Source organism: Poromitra crassiceps (genome assembly GCF_964638095.1).
Source record: "Poromitra crassiceps genome assembly, chromosome: 10".
NCBI classification, from domain to species: domain Eukaryota; kingdom Metazoa; phylum Chordata; class Actinopteri; order Beryciformes; family Melamphaidae; genus Poromitra; species Poromitra crassiceps.
Genome location: NC_139631.1, coordinates 51,332,489 through 51,354,460, shown reverse-complemented (window position 1 = coordinate 51,354,460; position 21,972 = coordinate 51,332,489). Strand labels below are relative to the sequence as shown.

At 48.0% G+C, this 21,972-nt stretch overlaps 1 protein-coding gene across 1 annotated transcript in view; it reads left to right on the top strand.

Annotated features, from left to right (window-relative positions):
- LOC310784532 (E3 ubiquitin-protein ligase DTX1-like) overlaps positions 1-21,972 on the top strand; it is a gene marked incomplete at its 5' end in the record, with an annotated part of 59,078 nt that extends 37,106 nt beyond the window's left edge. Inside the window, 7 exons of the mRNA XM_083645515.1 lie at positions 10,216-10,271; positions 12,292-12,453; positions 14,542-14,603; positions 15,303-15,461; positions 16,550-16,711; positions 18,969-19,058; positions 19,793-21,972. Of these exons, the coding sequence (XP_083501641.1) occupies positions 10,216-10,271; positions 12,292-12,453; positions 14,542-14,603; positions 15,303-15,461; positions 16,550-16,711; positions 18,969-19,058; positions 19,793-20,017 (916 nt within the window). The 3' untranslated portion in view covers positions 20,018-21,972. The remainder of the gene's footprint in view (positions 1-10,215; positions 10,272-12,291; positions 12,454-14,541; positions 14,604-15,302; positions 15,462-16,549; positions 16,712-18,968; positions 19,059-19,792) is intronic.

Here is a 21,972-nt window from a genome sequence, read left to right as displayed (position 1 = left end):
CACAGGAGGTATAAATGTGTTAAAGGTGAAATGTACTGTGTAAAAATGATTTGAAATTAAATGTGCCCACACATCATATTCCACAGACTTAAAGGTGTTGTAAGTGGTATTAAAATAAAATAATTAAAATAAAATAAAATAAATAAAGTGTTAAATAGCTCTACTTTCTGAAAGCCATCAGGGTGGTTGGTCAGTAACATGGGTCCGCCGCTCTGCAGTATACAGAGGAGAAATCAGGAGAGAGGCTTCCATCCCACTTTTATCCAATCAGGAGAGAGGATTCCACAAATGTATTTTCTGTTCACTGCAGAGCGGAGGGCCTGGGAGACCCACGCTACTGGCCAAACACTCTATATCAGTGATGGCTGTTGGAATGTAGAGCTATTTAACACACACAAATATCACTTACAGCACCTTTAAGAAAATATCTTTGTTTGGTACAGATCCCCACAAAAATCATACCATAATAATATATATATATATATATATTTAAGCAATATAGCATGAGAGCCAGTGTGTTGTGCCAAATATATCCCCCTGATCAGCTGTTATCCCACGAGCCCGGTTATTGAACTCGGTTACTGGAATTATACAATGGCTGTGAACCAATCAGATTGCTTGATTTGAGAGAGCCGTATATCAAATATGAAAATGAGAATAATGATTAAAAAAAAAATCTTTCCCTCTTATATCATAAATCATACTGTATCGCAATTGCATCGGTCCATTTATTTATTTTTTCAAAATCCTGCAGCCCTAGTTCACACCAAACATCATGTTGACGGGGGGGTGATCTCAGTTCACACCAAACATCATGTTGACGGGGGGGTGATCTCAGTTCACACCAAACATCATATTGACGGGGGGGTGATCTCAGTTCACACCAAACATCATATTGACGGGGGGGTGATCTCAGTTCACACCAAACATCATGTTGACGGGGGGGTGATCTCAGTTCACACCAAACATCATGTTGACGGGGGGGTGATCTCAGTTCACACCAAACATCATGTTGACGGGGGGGTGATCTCAGTTCACACCAAACATCATGTTGACGGGGGGTTGATCTCAGTGACTTTGACCACTGGCTTTGAGTATTTGTGAAAGTGCGGAACTCTTTTCTCACACAGCAGTCTCACAGTTGAGACAGGTCAGAGGGAAATGGGCAGAGCGGTTGCTGCTGACAGAAAGGCTTCAGTAACTCAGATAACCTCTTTACAGCTGTGGAGAGCAGAGCAGCAGAGCATCTGCAGGAGGATGATGGCACTTTGATAGACAGTTAACCATCAGCTGCTAGCTGCTACCTACACAGTGTTAGCAAGGAGAGAGAGAGAGAGAGAGAGAGAGAGAGAGAGAGAGAGAGAGAGAGAGAGAGAGAGAGAGAGAGAGAGAGAGAGAGAGAGAGAGAGAAAGGGGGTGAGGTGGAGTATATCAATTCCCAGGCGAGTGGCTCAACATACAGGATGAGTGTGGTTAACACACATACATACTGTACACACACACACACACACACACACACACACACACACACACAGCGGGACACAAGAGCTAACAGACACACACTGAAACGTGAAGTCCCTCCCTCGCACATTGTGTGCAGTGTGTGATATGAGAGGAGCCCACACAGAACAGGCTGTCACACATGTTTCACACGCCCTAATAGAGCATTAGCTATAATAAGGTATTTGGCAGACTGCAGCTTGTTTTTTTTTTAAATATCTTCTTCCCAATTATCCCATTCCCATTCCCCACAAGTGCCAATCCAATTTATTTATCCTGGTTGCTGCTCCACCCTCTGCCGATCTGGGGAGAGCCGAAACTGGCTCCATGCTTCCTCCGAGACATGGGCAGTTAGCCAGCCGCTTCTTTTCACCTGACAGGCTGCAGCTTGTTTACATGCGTTTTAACTGCTTTACATACCCAGTAAGCAACAGTCCTCATGTCAACATCTGGGTTAGATGTAGACCCGTTTCAGTCTGGCTATGTGACTGCAAACCACTTGTAGCCAAAATGATCTTGAAATTGGTTTGCTGTGATTTTTGCTTGCTGGTCTGATTACGCCATCATGTCAGCAAAGTCAAGACTGATTAAGTAAGGGTTAATGCACGCCGAGGTGTCCATTATCAGAAATTAATGGACGACACGGAGGTTGCCTCCGCGATGTCTTGTTCAAGTCTTGAAATATTCAACATCTGCATTTAGACCATATTTCATAACATATTATATTATTAGTAATATCCTGGTGAAATCTGGTCTAAAATGTGAAATGTTCAATTCTATGGTAGACTGCTCTACTAAACTTTCACTGACAGCCCACATTTTGTCAGCTTTTGGGCCTAGACATCAGGTCTAGGTACAGTATTCACCTTATTCACCACGCCCACTTTTTCTCTCTTCCGCGTTCAACGCAAACGTATTTGTTCTTCCGGTTCAGTGCTAGTTGCGAAGGCCACTAGTGGCTAATAGCCACTAGTTAGTTATGTTATATGGCAGTAATGCCACTGAATGACCAAATTGATATAACCGTTAACCATTTCGAGTAACACTGATTCCATACGGATCACCAGCGTTAGTTTGTTGTTTATAACGTGGCTATATTCATAACGTTTCTATCTCGGATGCGTTATTTCGAATCGCACATAGGTTACGCAACCTAACATAGGTGCGCAACCTAACGTCCACTCCACTCGTCATCTTAAGAGCACAATATCCCTGGAATGCAAGTTTAACTAAACGGTTACATGTCCTCTGCATTCTACATAAAATTAAGATATTACAGGTTGTTTTATTTTGTATGTTACATACGTATTGGCCAAGATATGTTACTTTATGGGGGAGTAATTCTGGCAGTTTAGATGCGTAGTGTGCGCAGCCATCTTGCCTGCGGAGTTTTTGGCAAGTCAAAACGGAAATACTATTACAAAATGACGTAATGCGGAAGCGTCCATGTGTGGGCAAAGAATAAGGTGAATAGACTGCTCATACATGTCTATTAAACACAACATGGCTTGCTGTGTACAGACTAGCCCTAGTCTGTTAAAGCATCCTGATCACATGAGCTCACATTCCATTTGGTTCGGCCAATCACAGAATGTTGGATTTAACCAGGCTACACAGCCCTCAGTCTGTCATGTGATTTAACCAGGCTACACAGCCCTCAGTCTGTCATGTGATTTAACCAGGCTACACAGCCCTCAGTCTGTCATGTGATTTAACCAGGCTACACAGCCCTCTGTCTGTCATGTGATTTAACCAGGCTACACAGCCCTCAGTCTGTCATGTGATTTAACCAGGCTACACAGCCCTCAGTCTGTCATGTGATTTAACCAGGCTACACAGCCCTCTGTCTGTCATGTGATTTAACCAGGCTACACAGCCCTCTGTCTGTCATGTGATTTAACCAGGCTACACAGCCCTCTGTCTGTCATGTGATTTAACCAGGCTACACAGCCCTCAGTCTGTCATGTGATTTAACCAGGCTACACAGCCCTCTTGTCTGTCATGTGATTTAACCAGGCTACACAGCCCTCAGTCTGTCATGTGATTTAACCAGGCTACACAGCCCTCAGTCTGTCATGTGATTTAACCAGGCTACACAGCCCTCTGTCTGTCATGTGATTTAACCAGGCTACACAGCCCTCTGTCTGTCATGTGATTTAACCAGGCTACACAACCCTCAGTCTGTCATGTGATTTAACCAGGCTACACAGCCCTCTGTCTGTCTGTCATGTGATTAAACCAGGCTACACAGCCCTCTGTCTGTCATGTGATTTAACCAGGCTACACAGCCCTCTGTCTGTCATGTGATTTAACCAGGCTACACAGCCCTCAGTCTGTCATGTGATTTAACCAGGCTACACAGCCCTCAGTCTGTCATGTGATTTAACCAGGCTACAAAGCCCTCAGTCTGTCATGTGATTTAACCAGGCTACACAGCCCTCTGTCTGTCATGTGATTTAAGCAGGCTACACAGCCCTCTGTCTGTCATGTGATTTAACCAGGCTACACAGCCCTCTGTCTGTCATGTGATTTAACCAGGCTACACAGCCCTCAGTCTGTCATGTGATTTAACCAGGCTACACAGCCCTCAGTCTGTCATGTGATTTAACCAGGCTACACAACCCTCAGTCTGTCATGTGATTTAACCAGGCTACACAGCCCTCAGTCTGTCATGTGATTTAACCAGGCTACACAGCCCTCTGTCTGTCATGTGATTTAACCAGGCTACACAACCCTCAGTCTGTCATGTGATTTAACCAGGCTACACAACCCTCAGTCTGTCATGTGATTTAACCAGGCTACACAGCCCTCAGTCTGTCATGTGATTTAACCAGGCTACACAGCCCTCAGTCTGTCATGTGATTTAACCAGGCTACACAGCCCTCTGTCTGTCATGTGATTTAACCAGGCTACACAGCCCTCAGTCTGTCATGTGATTTAACCAGGCTACACAGCCCTCTGTCTGTCATGTGATTTAACCAGGCTACACAGCCCTCTGTCTGTCATGTGATTTAACCAGGCTACACAGCCCTCTGTCTGTCATGTGATTTAACCAGGCTACACAGCCCTCAGTCAGTCTGTCATGTGATTTAACCAGGCTACACAGCCCTCTGTCTGTCATGTGATTTAACCAGGCTACACAGCCCTCTGTCTGTCATGTGATTTAACCAGGCTACACAACCCTCTGTCTGTCATGTGACTGTCTGTCATGTGATTGATTTGAGCTTGGCATAGGCGAACACACTGCAGTACAGTACGTGGGCTTTTATCACCCATGTATCATCGACGATGACAGCTGCAGTTCAAATATTGATCTTTTTATACTGGTTGTGGGCTGGGGGAGGGAGGCGGGGTTAGGTGGGGGAGGGAGGCGGGGTTAGCTGCCTCTGCTCAGGGCTCAGACACAGTGTAGTAGCGTGGCGAAATATCAGAAGTGGCACCATCTGCTGGTTGATGTCAACACGTCACTTTATCTTATTACACCGCCCCACTACCTGCCTTTACTCTGCATTCGAACTGCCATAAAGCCAGGAGGCGTGGCTATGGCCATGTTCACATTACAGGCAAATCCGATTTGCTGCTAAAGTCATGATATTGATTGGTTTCCCAAATCTGATTTGGGAGTGTGTCCGCACTGCCACAAATCTGATTTGGCCAAATGTTCAAGTCGGATCTGTGTGTCCAGATACAATGAGCCAATGAGCCAACATACAATGTTTCTGGCAGCATGTCTGCTCTCTGCTCTTCAAGTCCCCGCCCCCCCCCTGCAAAAGACACTCTCAAATCTGATTTGGGTGATCAGCGCGTCCACACTGAAGTCACATCAGTCGAAAGCAGATTAGAAACTACCTCCATAATGTGGTTTGGGACAAGTGACACAAATCAGACTTGGAGCGTCCAGACTCATAAAACCAATCTGGATAGAATCATTAATAGGTCATTAAAGTTCACAAATCACATTTGGCCTCCTAGTCTGAACATTATGAGCCTTAGGAACCAGGTCATGATCAGGTCAGATGTGCTGCTTTGAACTGTTCTGCTCAACTGATAACGCTGACTGTGTGTCTTATCTTAACTGTGTGTCTTATCTTAACTGTGTGTCTTATCTTAACTGTGTGTCTTATCTTAACTGTGTGACATGACATGACGGGCAAACAGACACATTCAGCAGTTGAGCACAGACGTGTGATAAAACAAGCATTTGGCTATTTTTTTTAGCTCCTTCTTTGCCACTTCCTCTTGTGGCACTTCCTCCGTGCACTTCCGTATCTAACGGACGCTGCTGCAGACAGACAGTGTTACTTTCTGTTAGTTTCTGTTACTTTCTGTGTTTGAGTTTCTGTGCGTTACTACTAGACATGGAGACAGACGAGGACGATGCGCGGTAAGTGAGGAAATTAATTGGCCATGTTTTGCGTGCTCCAGTCTCCTTGTGTTAAGGCTGAGTTTGTGTGCCGTGGGCCTGTGCTCTGCAGCTTAATAGAGACATTCATTAATTAATCAGTCATGAGAGTTCATCTGGACCAAACTGATGCATTTTGGGGATGCCTGGTGGCATGATTATATTTTGGGGGGATTTTCAGGTGTGTTGTCAGGTGTGTGTCCCCTGTTCTAACCCCCGCCCTCAGCGTAGCCTGGCGGTCGGGTCTGTCTCTGCCTCTCGCTCCCCACATCGATATGCAACGAAGCACTTGTGGAGTTCTCTGCCTCCTCACTGTCTTTATGGCGCATGATAAACAGATGAGGAGATATTAGTACTGCGTCAGCACTTTTCTATCTAGGCCTAATGTGCTTTCTCTATTTGGGGAATCACATTGCTCTGGATCTGATTAAGTCCTGGAGGCAGGCTGGAGAGGAGAGGAGAGGAGCCTCCCTCCGGGCTGGAAGGATGATGTACTGAGAAGAAGATAGGAGAGGGACAGTGGGGTGGAGGTAGTAGCACTCACTCAACCCTCAGGCCATTTGGCTCAGGTACAGTATGTAGGGCTGAACGTATCTCTCTCTTAATTGCATGAATTTAGGTCGGACATGAAACGAGCTGAACGATACCACTACGGGCTGTTCACCGTCATCAGAAATGTGTTTTCTACTTTGGGGAATTTGGTGGGGTGTGTTTAAAGCTACGCCCGGATATTCCTCAGGCTCATTTCAGGTTTGGACACAGGGAGATGTCCCCTAGGAGGACGAGGAGGAGGGGGGGGGGGGAGGAGATGTCCCCTGAGAGGAGGGAGATGTCCCCTAGGAGGAGGAGGAGGAGGAGGAGGAGGGGGTGGGGGGGAGATGTCCCCTGAGAGGAGGGAGATGTCCCCTAGGAGGAGGAGGAGGAGGGGGGAGAGGAGATGTCCCCTGAGAGGAGGGAGATGTCCCCTAGGAGGAGGAGGGGGGGGAGGGGGGGATGTCCCCTGAGAGGAGGGAGATGTCCCCTATGAGGAGGAGGGGGGGGGAGCAGATGTCCCCTAGGAGGAGGAGGGGGGGGAGGGGGGGATGTCCCCTGAGAGGAGGGAGATGTCCCCTATGAGGAGGAGGGGGGGGGGAGATGTCCCCTATGAGGAGGAGGAGGGGAGGAGAGTAGATGTCCCCTGAGAGGAGGGAGATGTCCCCTGAGAGGAAGATTAGGAGAGGAGATGTCCCCTGAGAGGAGGGAGATGTCTCCTAGGAGGTGTAGAGGAGATGGTCAGAGGAGACCGAACAAGTGAACACAGGCCAGGAGGAAGAGAATAATGACAGTTGGCAGTGGGGGTGGCGGGGAAGCCTCTGATACAGCAGCATAGTATTGCGATATTTTGTGTGGCAATGTATCATATTGCACAAATGTGCCGCAGACATGCCGTTGTAACAGACAGGCTGTTGTAACAGACAGGCAGTTGTAACAGACAGGCTGTTGTAACAGACAGGCAGTTGTAACAGACATGCCGTTGTAAGTAACAGACAGGCTGTTGTAACAGACAGGCAGTTGTAACAGACAGGCTGTTGTAACAGACATGCCGTTGTAACAGACAGGCTGTTGTAACAGACATGCCATTGTAACAGACAGGCCGTTGTAACAGACATGCCCTTGTAACAGACAGGCTGTTGTAACAGACAGGCTGTTGTAACAGACAGGCTGTTGTAACAGACAGGTTGTTGTAACAGACAGGCTGTTGTAACAAACAGGCTAAAGACAGGCTGTTGTAACAGACAGGCTGTTGTAACAAACAGGCTAAAGACAGGCTGTTGTAACAGACAGGTTGTTGTAACAGGCAGGCTAAAGACCTGCGGTTGTTTACACAGATGATACAGTTGAATCTCCCGTCAGATGGCGCTGGCTGGCCCACGTAGCCTGACTGTACTGTCATGTTCAGCATCATCAGATACTCTGCATAGATTTGTTAGCAGAGCACTGACAGTGAAGTCATGGCTGTGGGTTTGGATGTGCTGCTCAATGATTCTGATTCTGTTTGGTTGATTCTGTTTGATTGATTGTGCATGAGAGAGGGGTGAGGGAGGGGGAGAGAGAGGAAGGGAGAGAGGGGCGAGGGAGGGGGAGAGAGAGGAAGGGAGAGAGGGGCGAGGGAGGGGGAGAGAGAGGAAGGGAGAGAGGGGCGAGGGAGGGGGAGAGAGAGGAAGGAGAGAGGGGCGAGGGAGGGGGAGAGAGAGGAAGGAGAGAGGGGCGAGGGAGGGGGAGAGAGAGGAAGGAGAGAGGGGCGAGAGAGGGGGAGAGAGAGGGAGAGAGACAGGGGCGAGGGAGGGGGAGAGAGAGGAAGGGAGAGAGGGGCGAGGGAGGGGGAGAGAGAGGAAGGAGAGGGGCGAGGGAGGGGGAGGGAGAGAGAGAGAGGGGCGAGGGAGGGGGAGAGAGAGGGAGAGAGAGAGTGCATACAGTTAAAGCAGTTTTTTCATGCAAGGCTTCCATTGTCAGTACATATCTGGTGTGAGGAGATCTCTGGTGTGAGGAGATAGTTTGCAGTGCCTCTTTAAAGCACTTTATCTTGTTTATTTGAGTCCCTGCTTTTTTATTCTAGGCACTGATGATTTGACTTGACCTTTAGGGGTGTTTTTAGCTGAGTATCTTTTCATTTTTTTTTTTTTTTTTTTTTTGTCAATTTGACTATGTATGTACGGGTTCTATCACGGCCTGAGTGTCTTGTCTTGCCTGTGTCCTTCCTGTCTGTGTTTTTTTATCTTGTTGAGATGAGCTGCTGCTACACCACAATGAATTCATGTGTGTCCTTGTGATGCATTTGGCAATAAAATGTTTCTGAGTCTGAATCTGAGAAAAATTTTCAATTGCCAAAAACCTTTGTTATTATTGTTCTCTGTGTGATTTGAATAGATTTCTGTGAGATTCAATTTCCACTTTGTGTTTTCTTTTGTCTTTATTGTCATATAACAAATACCTTCATGTGACATCATTGCATCATATATCACATATTATTATGATCCATGTTGTTCTGGGGAACAAAGTATATCACTTACAGGGTTGAGGTTATACAGTATATAAGCATTAGTTCGAGGCTGGCTCCTCCCGGCAGTGTACCGAAGTGTCCTTGAGCAAGACACTGAACCCCTAACTGCTCCCGACGAGCAGTTAGCGCCCTGCATGGCTGCAGACGCCGTCGGTGTGTGAATGGGTGAATGTGAGGTATTCATGTAAAAGCGCTTTGGGTAGTCGGGAGACTATATAAAATGCGCTCTATAAATACAGTCCATTTACCAATTACCATTAGTACAGAAAGAGACAAGACGGACCAAAATGGCCGAGGCCCCAGGTTTCATATTGATGATGCAATGCATGCTGGGTATGGTGTTGTTGTTGTTGTTGTTGCTGAGACCTCTGGTAGATTTGGGATAAATAAACCCATAAGCAGGCTATAAATAGCAATAAAGGTCAAAGCAGTCCTACTCCTAATTAATGTGACTAGGCATCTCGCGCACTACATGCGCTCGGCCCTGCAGCTGACCGAGCTGGCCCTGCAGCTGACCCTGCAGCTGGCCCTGCAGCTGACCCTGCAGCTGACCCTGCAGCTGGCCCTGCAGCTGGCCCTGCAGCTGACCCTGCAGCTGACCCTGCAGCTGGCCCTGCAGCTGACCCTGCAGCTGGCCCTGCAGCTGGCCCTGCAGCTGACCCTGCAGCTGACCCTGCAGCTGACCCTGCAGCTGACCCTGCAGCTGGCCCTGCAGCTGACCCTGCAGCTGACCGAGCTGGCCCTGCAGCTGGCCCTGCAGCTGACCCTGCAGCTGGCCCTGCAGCTGACCCTGCAGCTGACCCTGCAGCTGACCGAGCTGGCCCTGCAGCTGACCCTGCAGCTGACCGAGCTGGCCCTGCAGCTGACCCTGCAGCTGACCGAGCTGGCCCTGAAATCCCCCGTGAGAGGCTGCTTTGATCAGAGCAGCCATGTGTTCCTGTGCCAGCTGGCCAGGCAGCCCTCAGTAAGCTGAGCTGCTGGCTGGGCTACATGTGTCTTGTCACATCTCTCCCAGTACAGGGCCTGGTGGGACACAGCCAGGCACTTGGACCAGCTGACCACAGATACGTGTGCGTCGGGTAGACGTGTGTCAGCTGATCGGCTCATTGTAGGGATGTCGCAAATTAATACTAGAATTTCTAACTTCGATACCGAAACCCAGAAACACATCGATACTTGATTTTGAAAAGTTCCTGTTTATGAATCACTTATAACTTCTGTATATGTTTGTTCTATCCAAAGCATCAAAAGCATCTTCTCTGTCTCCCCTCAGGGTTCCAGCCCTTCCTGTGAAGAACCTGACTGGATCATTGCACCCAGCGCTCGCAGGTTAGACACCACCCACAGGTTAGACACCACCCACAGGTTAGACACCACCTGCAGGTTAGACTCCACCTGCAGGTTAGACTCCACCCACAGGTTAGACTCCACCTGCAGGTTAGACACCACCCGCAGGTTAGACACCACCCGCAGGTTAGACACCACCTGCACTTTAGACACCACCTGCAGGTTAGACACCACCTGCAGGTTAGACACCACCTGCAGGTTAGACACCACCTGCAGGTTAGACTCCACCTGCAGGTTAGACACCACCCACAGGTTAGACTCCACCTGCAGGTTAGACACCACCTGCAGGTTAGACACCACCCACAGGTTAGACTCCACCTGCAGGTTAGACACCACCTGCAGGTTAGACACCACCCGCAGGTTAGACACCACCCGCAGGTTAGACACCACCTGCACTTTAGACACCACCTGCAGGTTAGACACCACCTGCAGGTTAGACACCACCTGCAGGTTAGACACCACCTGCAGGTTAGACACCACCCACAGGTTAGACACCACCCGCAGGTTAGACACCACCCGCAGGTTAGACACCACCCACAGGTTAGACACCACCCACAGGTTAGACACCACCCGCAGGTTAGACACCACCCACAGGTTAGACACCACCCACAGGTTAGACACCACCTGCAGGTTAGACACCACCCACAGGTTAGACACCACCCGCAGGTTAGACACCACCCGCAGGTTAGACACCACCTGCAGGTTAGACACCACCCACAGGTTAGACACCACCCACAGGTTAGACACCACCTGCAGGTTAGACACCACCCACAGGTTAGACACCACCCACAGGTTAGACACCACCTGCAGGTTAGACACCACCCACAGGTTAGACACCACCCACAGGTTAGACACCACCCGCAGGTTAGACACCACCCACAGGTTAGACACCACCCACAGGTTAGACACCACCTGCAGGTTAGACACCACCCACAGGTTAGACACCACCCGCAGGTTAGACACCACCTGCAGGTTAGCCACCACCCACAGGTTAGACACCACACGCAGGTTAGACACCACCTGCAGGTTAGACACCACCCACAGGTTAGACACCACCCACAGGTTAGACACCACCCGCAGGTTAGACACCACCCACAGGTTAGACACCACCCGCAGGTTAGACACCACCCACAGGTTAGACACCACCTGCAGGTTAGACTCCACCCGAAGGTTAGACACCACCCGCAGGTTAGACACCACCCGCAGGTTAGACACCACCCGCAGGTTAGACACCACCTGCAGGTTAGACATCACCTGCACTTTAGACACCACCTGCAGGTTAGACACCACCCGCAGGTTAGACACCACCCACAGGTTAGACACCACCCACAGGTTAGACACCACAGGCAGGTTAGACACCACCCACAGGTTAGACACCACAGGTAGGTTAGTCACCACCCGCAGGTTAGACACCATCCACAGGTTAGACACCATAGGCAGGTTAGACACCACCCGCAGGTTAGACACCACAGGTAGGTTAGTCACCACCCGCAGGTTAGACACCACCCACAAGTTAGACACCACCCGCAGGTTAGACACCACCCGCAGGTTAGACACCACAGGTAGGTTAGTCACCACCCGCAGGTTAGACACCACAGGTAGGTTAGTCACCACCCGCAGGTTAGACACCACAGGTAGGTTAGTCACCACCCACAAGTTAGACACCACAGGTAGGTTAGTCACCACCCGCAGGTTAGACACCACAGGTAGGTTAGTCACCACCCGCAGGTTAGACACCACAGGTAGGTTAGTCACCACCCACAGGTTAGACACCACAGGTAGGTTAGTCACCACCCGCAGGTTAGACACCACCCGCAGGTTAGACACCACCTGCAAGTTAGACACCACAGGCAAGTTAGACACCACCTGCAGGTTAGACACCACCCACGTCCAAACTACTTCTATCCTCTGGGTTGACCTGTCTCATAGCTTGATACCCATTCATAATCGTGTGTGTGTGTGTGTGTGTGTGTGTGTGTGTGTGTGTGTGTGTGTGTGCCAGGTATGACAGGGATCCTGATGTGTGCAGCAGGTCTGCCTGTGTGTCTGACCCGGGCCCCGAAGCCCATCCTGCACCCACCGCCCATCAACAAGACTGACATGAAGCCTGTGCCCGGGGTCACCGGCTCCAGACGCAAGACCAAGAAGAAACACCTCCGCAGAGGTAGGAGGGAGGGGAGGAGGGGAGGAGGGGAGGGAGGGAGGGAGGGAGGGGAGGGAGGAGGGGAGGGAGGAGGAGGGGAGGGAGGAGGGGAGGGAGGGAGGGAGGGAGGGAGGGGGGGGAGGGAGGGAGGGGAAGGTGGAGAAGCTAGGAACCTAGGAACCTATCAAAACACAAGAGACATTGCATCATACCAACGTTCTGTGGGTCAGAGTCTTGAAGTCTATATGGACCCATTTCACAGCAACCGTTTTGAGAGGTGGTAAAGCAGGATTGATTGATTGATTGATTGAGTTCTTTATTGATAATGAACAAACAGTATATACATATATACATACACAGGCCCACCATTATCAAAAGGATAAAAAAACACAATAAAGCTAACAGCTTATTTCCATTGCGGTCCTTAAGATGTCTGTGATAAAATGTGCACTGGTGAGTGTATGCCTGGATGTGTGTAAGTGTATGACAGTATGAGTGCATAGTACCCCATGCACTTGTCAGAGTCTGCGGGTAACGCATGGGTGTGCCTGCCACGCAGGGGGGGAGGATAATATGGGGAAGTAAGGCACAGTGAATAATCAATAAAAATAAGCATAAAAAGGAAGTAAAGCAGGTGTGACCAATACCATTAATGGTGGTCCCATTCCATTTTCAGATGTTCCGGGGCCAGGGTGCCCTCATTAATGTTATTCGTTACACCTGCTTTACATCCTACTTTACCACCTCAAAACGGTTGGTGTGAAAAGGGCCTATAAAGAGAGGGGAGACATAGAGAGAGAGGGAGAGAGAGAGAGAAGGAGAGAGAGAGGGGGGGAGAGATAGAGAGAGAGGGAGAGAGAGGGGAGAAGGAGAGGGAGAGCTCAGACACAGCTGTGAGGGGAAAGGAGAAGTGGTTAGCATGTGTGTGAGAGAGAGAGAGAGAGAGAGAGATATGCATTTAGCTCTTTAGCTGTTTGATAGCTTCATTAGCTGGATCAAAAGCCTCTCTAGTCTTGCCTTTTTTCTGAGCAGAAATCAGAACAGGAGAACCCAACATCTCTCTCTCTCTCTCTCTCTCTCTCTCTCTCTCTCTCTCTCTCTCTCTCTCTCTCTCTCTCTCTCCTCTCTCTCTCTCTCTCTCTCCTCTCTTCTCTGGCTGCTCCTCAGAGGTGGGGGGGGGGGTCACACATGAGGATTATAAGAGAGTGTGTGTGGATGGCTGGTTGTTGTCAGTTTGAAGGTGACCTTCCCCTCAACATCACACACACACACACACACACACACGCGCACTGTGTTCAAACGCATAGACACACACACACACACACACACACACACACACACACACGCACACACATGCACACGCACACACACACACACACACACACACACACACACACACACACACACACACTCATCAGAATCAAGTGGGGGTGCAGTCCCACTGGCAGCCTGGGCACTTAGAGGGCAGTAGAGAGGTTGGATGAGGCTGCTGTTGTCGTCCTTAGAGATCTACTGGAGTCGTTATTCGGTCGTGCTCAAAGGACTTTGTCTTGCCTTTTCTAGTGGTGCACGATGCATATCGGTGCCGATAAATTATCGGCCGATAATGGGAAATCTATCGGTTATTATCGGTATTGGCATTTTTATAGCCTATAAATATCTATAAAAAATGTGTTGTTTACGAGGAAAACTCCTTTTGGATCTCTTAATCTCATGCACATCCCTATGTCCATCTTTCTCTTTTGGTTTTATGTTTATCAATCATTGTGGCTGTGTTCATGCACATGTGTTCATGCATATGGAATACAGGGTGTGGATTTTTCGGTTAATTTGGGGAATGAAAAAAGTCTGTAATACAGTGTCATGAAAAGGTGTTACTCCAGTCCCGTGTTCCATTGCACATTTTCGTCGCCATTGACATTAATTAACATTAATTGACATCTGCCATTAAAAGTTTGGGGCCTCCAGCTTTCATTTAGGGGCCAGTCTACACTGCCTACACTACTGTGTGTGTGTGTGTGTGTGTGTGTGTGTGTGTGTGCGCGTGCGGTAAGTTTGACTTTTCTGTGAGGGTCATCTCATCCATCTTCTGCTTTGTTTCATCACAAGGGAAGAACCCAGAGGATGTTGTGCGGAGATACACTGAGAAGATTAAAGTTGTCCCAGATGAGGTAGGAAACACGCACGCACGCGCACACACACACACACACACACACACACACACACACACACACACACACACACACACACACACACACACACATACACACACACACACACACACACACACACACACACACACACACACACACACACACAGAGAGCTAAGGCAGGTTTTTTGTCCAAAGATGCACCAGTGCACACGGTCCCACGCTTACAGAGAGATAGTCTGAATGCTGATGTTATCGGTCGATATTGAACTATCACAGATATACTGTATCGGCGTATATGTTGTCTGATATGCATCGATTTATTTAATTTTTATAAGTTATATAGGCATTATATATTCCTTTTTCTAATTCAAGTGAAGTTCACTGTTTCAGTGCACTGATGTCATTTTGGACAATAACGTTTATTGTTAAACTATAAAATATCCTGTTTCCATGACATATCTTTGTCAAGTGTTTGATATTTGAGGGATCATTGTGTGTTTATTTATGCACGTATATAACAATATGTACAGTATATAAAGAATATTGGCCGATATCGATATCGGAATTTTTTCTCTGTATCGGCACCGCGGCCCCAAAAATCCAGCAGGGTATCGGTCGGTTCCCTACATCGATGTCCTTACCAGGTGTGAAAGCATCTCGTATAGTGGTGCTGATGCAGAATGGCAGCTGACGTGTGGTGTTGGTACGATCCTGCAGGACTGTACCATCTGCATGGAGAGGCTGGGCACGGCGTCCGGCTATGAAGGCATCCTGCAGCACAAGGGCATCAGGCCAGAGCTGCTGGGCAAGCTTGGCAAGTGTGGCCACATGTACCATCTGCTGTGCCTGGTGGCCATGTACAACAACGGCAACAAGGTGGGTAACAAGCCTGTGAGTGTCCCGGGATGACATCATACACGTGTGATGTCATACTGTGAGCGTCCCAGGATGACATCATACACGTGTGATGTCTTACAGCTTGACTGGGTTGCATCATGGCACTGGCGTTTTGCAAAATGACAGGAGGTCAGGGGCCAGTTAATAAACAAACATGAATAATATTGATTTTTCTGTAGCATTGTAGGTATTTGGGGTGTCAGCTGGAGTTTAGTCTGACAATTTTGTGCACACAGAAGAATAGGTTAAGTTAGTTAGTAGTGCATATATGGGTGGTGAGCAGGTGGCGACATTTGAGAATTTAGCTGGAGCTCAGTCGAACTTTATAGTTTTCATTGTGAATTAGAAAATGGCCAGGGGGCCACTTGGCACCCTGTCGCAGGCCGCATCTGGCCCCCGGGCCGCAAGTTGAGTATCAGTGTTATACAGTCTTACCAAACTGCATAGCTGCCAACTAACTACCTGTTGCCAGCTATGACATTAGAGATTCTATAACTGAACTAAAGATTCTATAATATAGAATCTTTAGTTCAGTCCAATCAAATCAAATTCGGTTGATTTCAAAGGCATTTTAGTGCCATGAAATATGAATGCACTTATTGCCAAAGCAACACTAATAAATAAAATTAGCAAGAATCACATATGGCATTTACAACAATATATGGTCCAATAACATAAAAAGGGACCTAGCTTCTGCATTTCATTTTTTTTTTTTTACGAATTGTTAAAGAGGACCTATTAAATTCAAGTTCTATATTTGATGATTGTTTTAATCTGGGGCTCTACTAGAGTAACTTTGCATGATTCACAGGTAAAAAAAACTCCTTATTTATCTCAGAATCAAAATCACTTTTATCGCCACAGTATGCAAGTTACATACGAGGAATTTGTCTTAGTGTCTGTATGCAGCGTAGCAGTCAGGTCAATATACAGAGATAAGAAGTAGGAAAGCTAGCTAAAAGACAATCACAACATTGCAAGTGCAATCAAATCAAAATATATATACAATATGTACATGAGTGGAGGAGTGTCACACACCACATGTTGTTATTCCATCTTAAATCCAGGACGGGAGTCTCCAGTGCCCGACATGCAAGGCCATTTATGGGGAGAAAACGGGCACGCAGCCTCCTGGGAAAATGGAGTACCACGTCATCCCCCACTGCCTGCCTGGCTCCCCAGACTGCAAGACCATCCGCATTGTCTATGACATTCCTGCCGGCATCCAGGTCAGAACCACAACACACACCATCAGAACCACAACACACACCATGCTGCAGGCAGGTCAGAACCACAACACACACCATCAGAACCACAACACACACCATGCTGCAGGCAGGTCAGAACCACAACACACACCATGCTGCAGGCAGGTCAGAACCACAACACACACCATCAGAACCACAACACACACCATGCTGCAGGCAGGTCAGAACCACAACACACACCATCAGAACCACAACACGCACCATGCTGCAGGCAGGTCAGGACCACAACACACACCATCAGAACCACAACACGCACCATGCTGCAGGCAGGTCAGGACCACAACACACACCATGCTGCAGGCAGGTCAGAACCACAACACACAGCATCAGAACCACAACACGCACCATGCTGCAGCCAGGTCAGAACCACAACACACACAATCAGAACCACAACACACACCATCAGAACCACAACACGCACCATCAGAACCACAACACGCACCATCAGACCCACAACACGCACCATCAGAACCACAACACACACCATCAGAACCACAACACACACCATCAGACCCACAACACACACCATCAGAACCACAACACACACCATCAGAACCACAACACACACCATCAGAACTGCAGGCGCGCGGGAACCTATTTTCCGCAGGTGGGGCTGGAGCTGCTGTGTATGTACAGCAGCTCATGCCCCTACCCGCCACGCACGGGGCAACCTAGCCTTCGGTTCTTCTTATCAATCTAAGTTCTTTACAGAATCAGATGATCTGCAGATCAGATAATGAGAGAACGTTGAGAACGTTTGAAATAGAGAACACCAAATGTTCAACAGATAGAAAAACTGACTGGAGGGGGGGCTTTAAGTGATGGCGCTATGGAGCTCTCATGACTAGATCTACAGGTCACCTGAGCAACAATGCTCTCATGACTAGATCTACAGGTCACCTGAGCAACAATGCTCTCATGACTAGATCTACAGGTCACCTGAGCAACAGTGTCATTCTCTGAGAGAGCACAGCTCACTTTCTGTCCTTCCAGTCAGGAGGCAGGAAGTGGGCGGAGCACAGCAGAGCGCCGCATATTTCACTGTGACTGCAGAGGCCATCTTTAATAGAGGCAATAAACGGACCTTTTTCGCCAGAGGAGCAGGCGTGTCTCCCAGGGGAGAGAGTCTGCTGTGTGCTGGGCCGTCTGACCACTCAACACTGCAGCACAGCTCAGATCATCTCAGCACAGCCACCATGGCCATGGGACATTTCAATGGCTCTCAACTCACTCCTCAATCCGCACCATAAACATCCTGTCTGACAGTTTGAGTCTGGTTTAGAAAGGAGGGAATGATACTAAACACTAGGGGTGTCACGATATTTCGTCGCACGATATATCGCGATATCGAAACGTCACGATATGCGCATCATCAGAAAAAAATCATATCGTAAAAATAAAATAAAGAAAATGCTCCTGAATAATAATAGAACAAATTTAGCAGAATCAACACGCATGAGTGAGGGGGTAGACTACTACTGGCAAAACAGCTCAAGGGGTACATAAGATTACATAAGTTTAGGGACCATTGAGCATGAGTTATTTAAGAAATAGATTGTATACTTTATTTTTCTTTCACCATGCAACAAACATTTAGTTTGTGACACATTCTATTGCAAGAGAAGCATTATCTTCCATGTTGTTTTATAGTTATTATAATAACAATTTCCAAAAACAGCATTTGTTTTGTATTTTGTGTATTTCAAATGAAAGACTATTTTTCCAGTATTTTCCCAGGGCTCCCTTGAAAAGAGGTTTCGATTTCAACGGGACTCACATGGTTAAATAAATGATAAATAAATACATAAAAATTATTTACTTTTGTTAAAAAGAATATTGTTAAAATATCGTATCGTATTGTTATCGTGAACCCAATATCGTGTATCGTATCGTATCGTGAAATTAGTGTATCGTGACACCCCTACTAAACACTGTGATGGACAAAGGATGGGGAAAAAAACAAACAAACCATACGTATACTGACGTATTGAGATTTAATTATGAGATTGTTTCCTTCATATTCTAGCTTTGAAAGCAAGGTTGTTGAATATTTAAAGTAGCACACCTCTCAAACGACACATGATTTTACAAGGGGACAATGTGAGCAGCGTGAATATAAGCCGGTCCCGTGGGTGCTGTTGACATTTTCCGTGCAATTAAGTTCTAATTGAAAAAGGCAGGAAGAGTTGTGACCGTTTGTTCTCGACATTTTCACCAGACCACTGAGCACCCGAACCCGGGGAAGAAGTTCAGCGCTCGAGGGTTCCCTCGGCACTGCTACCTCCCTGACAACGACAAAGGCAGGAAGGTGAGCTTTGATGGCGGTCCAAGAGAGAGACATCAGTCAGATGTCTCATCAGTCAGAGACATACAGTGTGGGCGATGATCTGTGAATAATCAGGGTCAACATCAGGGTGATGATGATGATGTGATGATTCTTGTCATCCTTTTTTCAATAAAGGTCAAAGTAGTGAGAATTAATGCACCCAGAGTAAATAACAAAATATGCCTTTTATCATCTAAATTAGGATAATTCAACTTCAATCCGATATTCAGAAGGGGTCAAAATAAAAGTAACAATTTAGTTTTTGATTGGTAACGGTAATATTATTACCAAAATGTTTACTTTTGTTGCACTACTCATTGCTGGGAAAGGTAATTATTGTCAAGTGTTACTGTATCACCCAAACTCATTCACCAAGATTTGCTTCTGCACCAGAAGGAAGGTTGAGAGAACCACTGGTATGTGGTTTGGTCCTTCCTGCTTGCCGTAAGAAGGATCATAACCCCGCCCCTCTCCTCTCCTCTCCTCTCCTCTCCTCTCCTCTCCTCTCCTCTCCTCTCCCCTCCCCTCCTCTCCTCTCCTCTCCTCCCCTCCTCTCCTCTCCCCTCCTCTCCTCTCCTCTCCTCTCCCCTCCCCTCCCCTCCCCTCCCCTCCCCTCCTCTCCTTTCTCTCTCCTCTCCTCTCCTCTCCTCTCCTCTCCCCTCCCCTCCCCTCCTCTCCTCTCCTCTCCTCTCCTCTCCTCTCCTCTGTGTCTCCAGGTGCTGAAGCTGCTGATCATGGCCTGGGACCGACGCCTCGTCTTCACCATCGGCACGTCCAGCACCACGGGCGAGTCGGACACGGTGGTGTGGAACGAGATCCACCACAAGACGGAGTTCGGCTCCAACCTGACGGGCCATGGCTACCCCGACCCCAAGTACCTGGACAACGTTGTGACGGAGCTGTCGGCGCAGGGCGTGGCCGAGAGCAGCCTGAAGGACTGAGAGAGCCGACAGGTCGTGAGCTCCGCCCCCCCCACGTCATGCCCCGTCTCCCAGAGCGCCCCCTTGAGGCCTCCTCCGCATGACGGGCCAACATGTCTCCTGCACCCCCACACACCCAAAATAACATGTTGGCACAAGAGTGATGGAAATATGACAGATGACATGAATATGGTTCTGATTTATTAATGCTGTTATTTGCATTACCTATAAAGCCTGATGTCGATGGAGCCATGCTCTGAGCATGAGTCTGTTGTTGCCAAATCTAGATGTTTAAATTGAAATCGGGTTCAGGAATGTAAAGACACGTGGAGATGTTCTATTTCGATGTCATTAGCTGCAGGTCAGTGGTCTGCAAATCCCTTCTAGATGAACATCCTGAGCCTGTTCCTCCGGGAGCCATGAGGGCTCCAAGGTATCAGCAGGGATATTTGTAAATCCCGGCCTCCAAATTGCATGGCCCAGACGCTGCCTGGCCCAGACGCTGCCTGGCCCAGACGCTGCCTGGTCCAGACGCTGCCTGGTCCAGACGCTGCGTAATGAATGTTGAGCGAGGAGCTGCGACTTTTGCGAGGAGAAATGGAATGTGGAATCTCTTGTATTTAATGAAATGTTGATATATGAAACAATAGGATGAGGTGTCGATGTTCTCAGTTGTTGCTGGATATTGTGTCGAGATAAATTGAGCAGAATTTCAATATGTGGAATTTATTCCAAAATTTTAGGTCGTCCCCCCGTGTTCTCGAATTGTCTTGAAAAGAAGAGTTCTTATTGTTCTTCTCACATGAGGAACTTGCTCTTGTGATGTTGAAGGATATGTGGCTTTTAGTAACCGATGATCAGTAGATCTGAGTGTGATGAGACGGTGATGTTGTAAGGTCGCAGCTGATTGGCCGTCGTGGTGGCATTATTTTCCAGTGATACTATTCGTCGGTCTGTTTTGTGATGCATGTATTGGGTTCCAGAGAGAGCTAAAGACTATGAAATATGAGTGTTTCATGATAAGTGTGTGTGTGTGATGTATGGCTAACCTTTGTGGACCGTCTTTGAAAGAAAACATGAAATGGGCAAAACCAGCATCTTGCCGGTGGGTGTGATGCTTGTTAAGAAGTGGAAAAGGCTGAGCTGGTGAAGCAGGAACCGCTGAACTTCCAAGGTTAAACCCATTAGTTTCGCTGACACACTGATGATGCTGCCGACCTCTAATAAAGCCGCTCGGCATTATTATTCTCCCGTCGGACGAGACCCAGCGCCATCCATCACATGCGTGCGTGCGTACGCATGCTCCTAGCCCCTTAACATGCCAGGCCCAACTTAGTCCTTGAAGAGAAACGCTGAACAGGCTTCCCAACAGAGCAGCACGCTTCTTTCAAAGACCAACAGTTTTTTCCCCTGGGAGAGCTAGCCTTCCTTATGAGAGCTAGCCATCTTTAGGCAGCTCCTGCCGGGCCTGCTGGGATCTTCTGGGTTTGTTTGGATCTTCTGGGTTTGTTTGGTGCCGGGCGGAGTGCTGGTCTCCAGGTGGCACATCCTCCCCTCTCTCACTGGATGCTGCAAGGCCAGCAGCAGCAAAGCCTTTCAGTCTAGGAAGCAGGCGATGTTTCTCCAGGATGGAGTTGGATGTCGAGCTTTATGCCTGTGACTTTATGCCTGTGAGCTTAAACATGTCTGAAGGTCTGAATGTCTCCTCGTCCTCGCTGGAAGTCTGCTTTACCCTGAGATGAAAGATAACAGAGTGCTGCAAATCATATCCACATATCCATCGGAGGGATTTGAACGAGTTTGAGATGTTGGTAAGCCAAAGGATGCTGATGCGATGAGTTTCGTAGCGTGGGCGCCAACTCGTGGGTTTAATTTGCTGACTATTTGGGAGTGAATCATAGTCTTCCATAGCACTTTGAGGCAAGCCTTTTCTTTAATCAATCCTTTAATTTTTAGGGAAATGTCTAAATTGTATT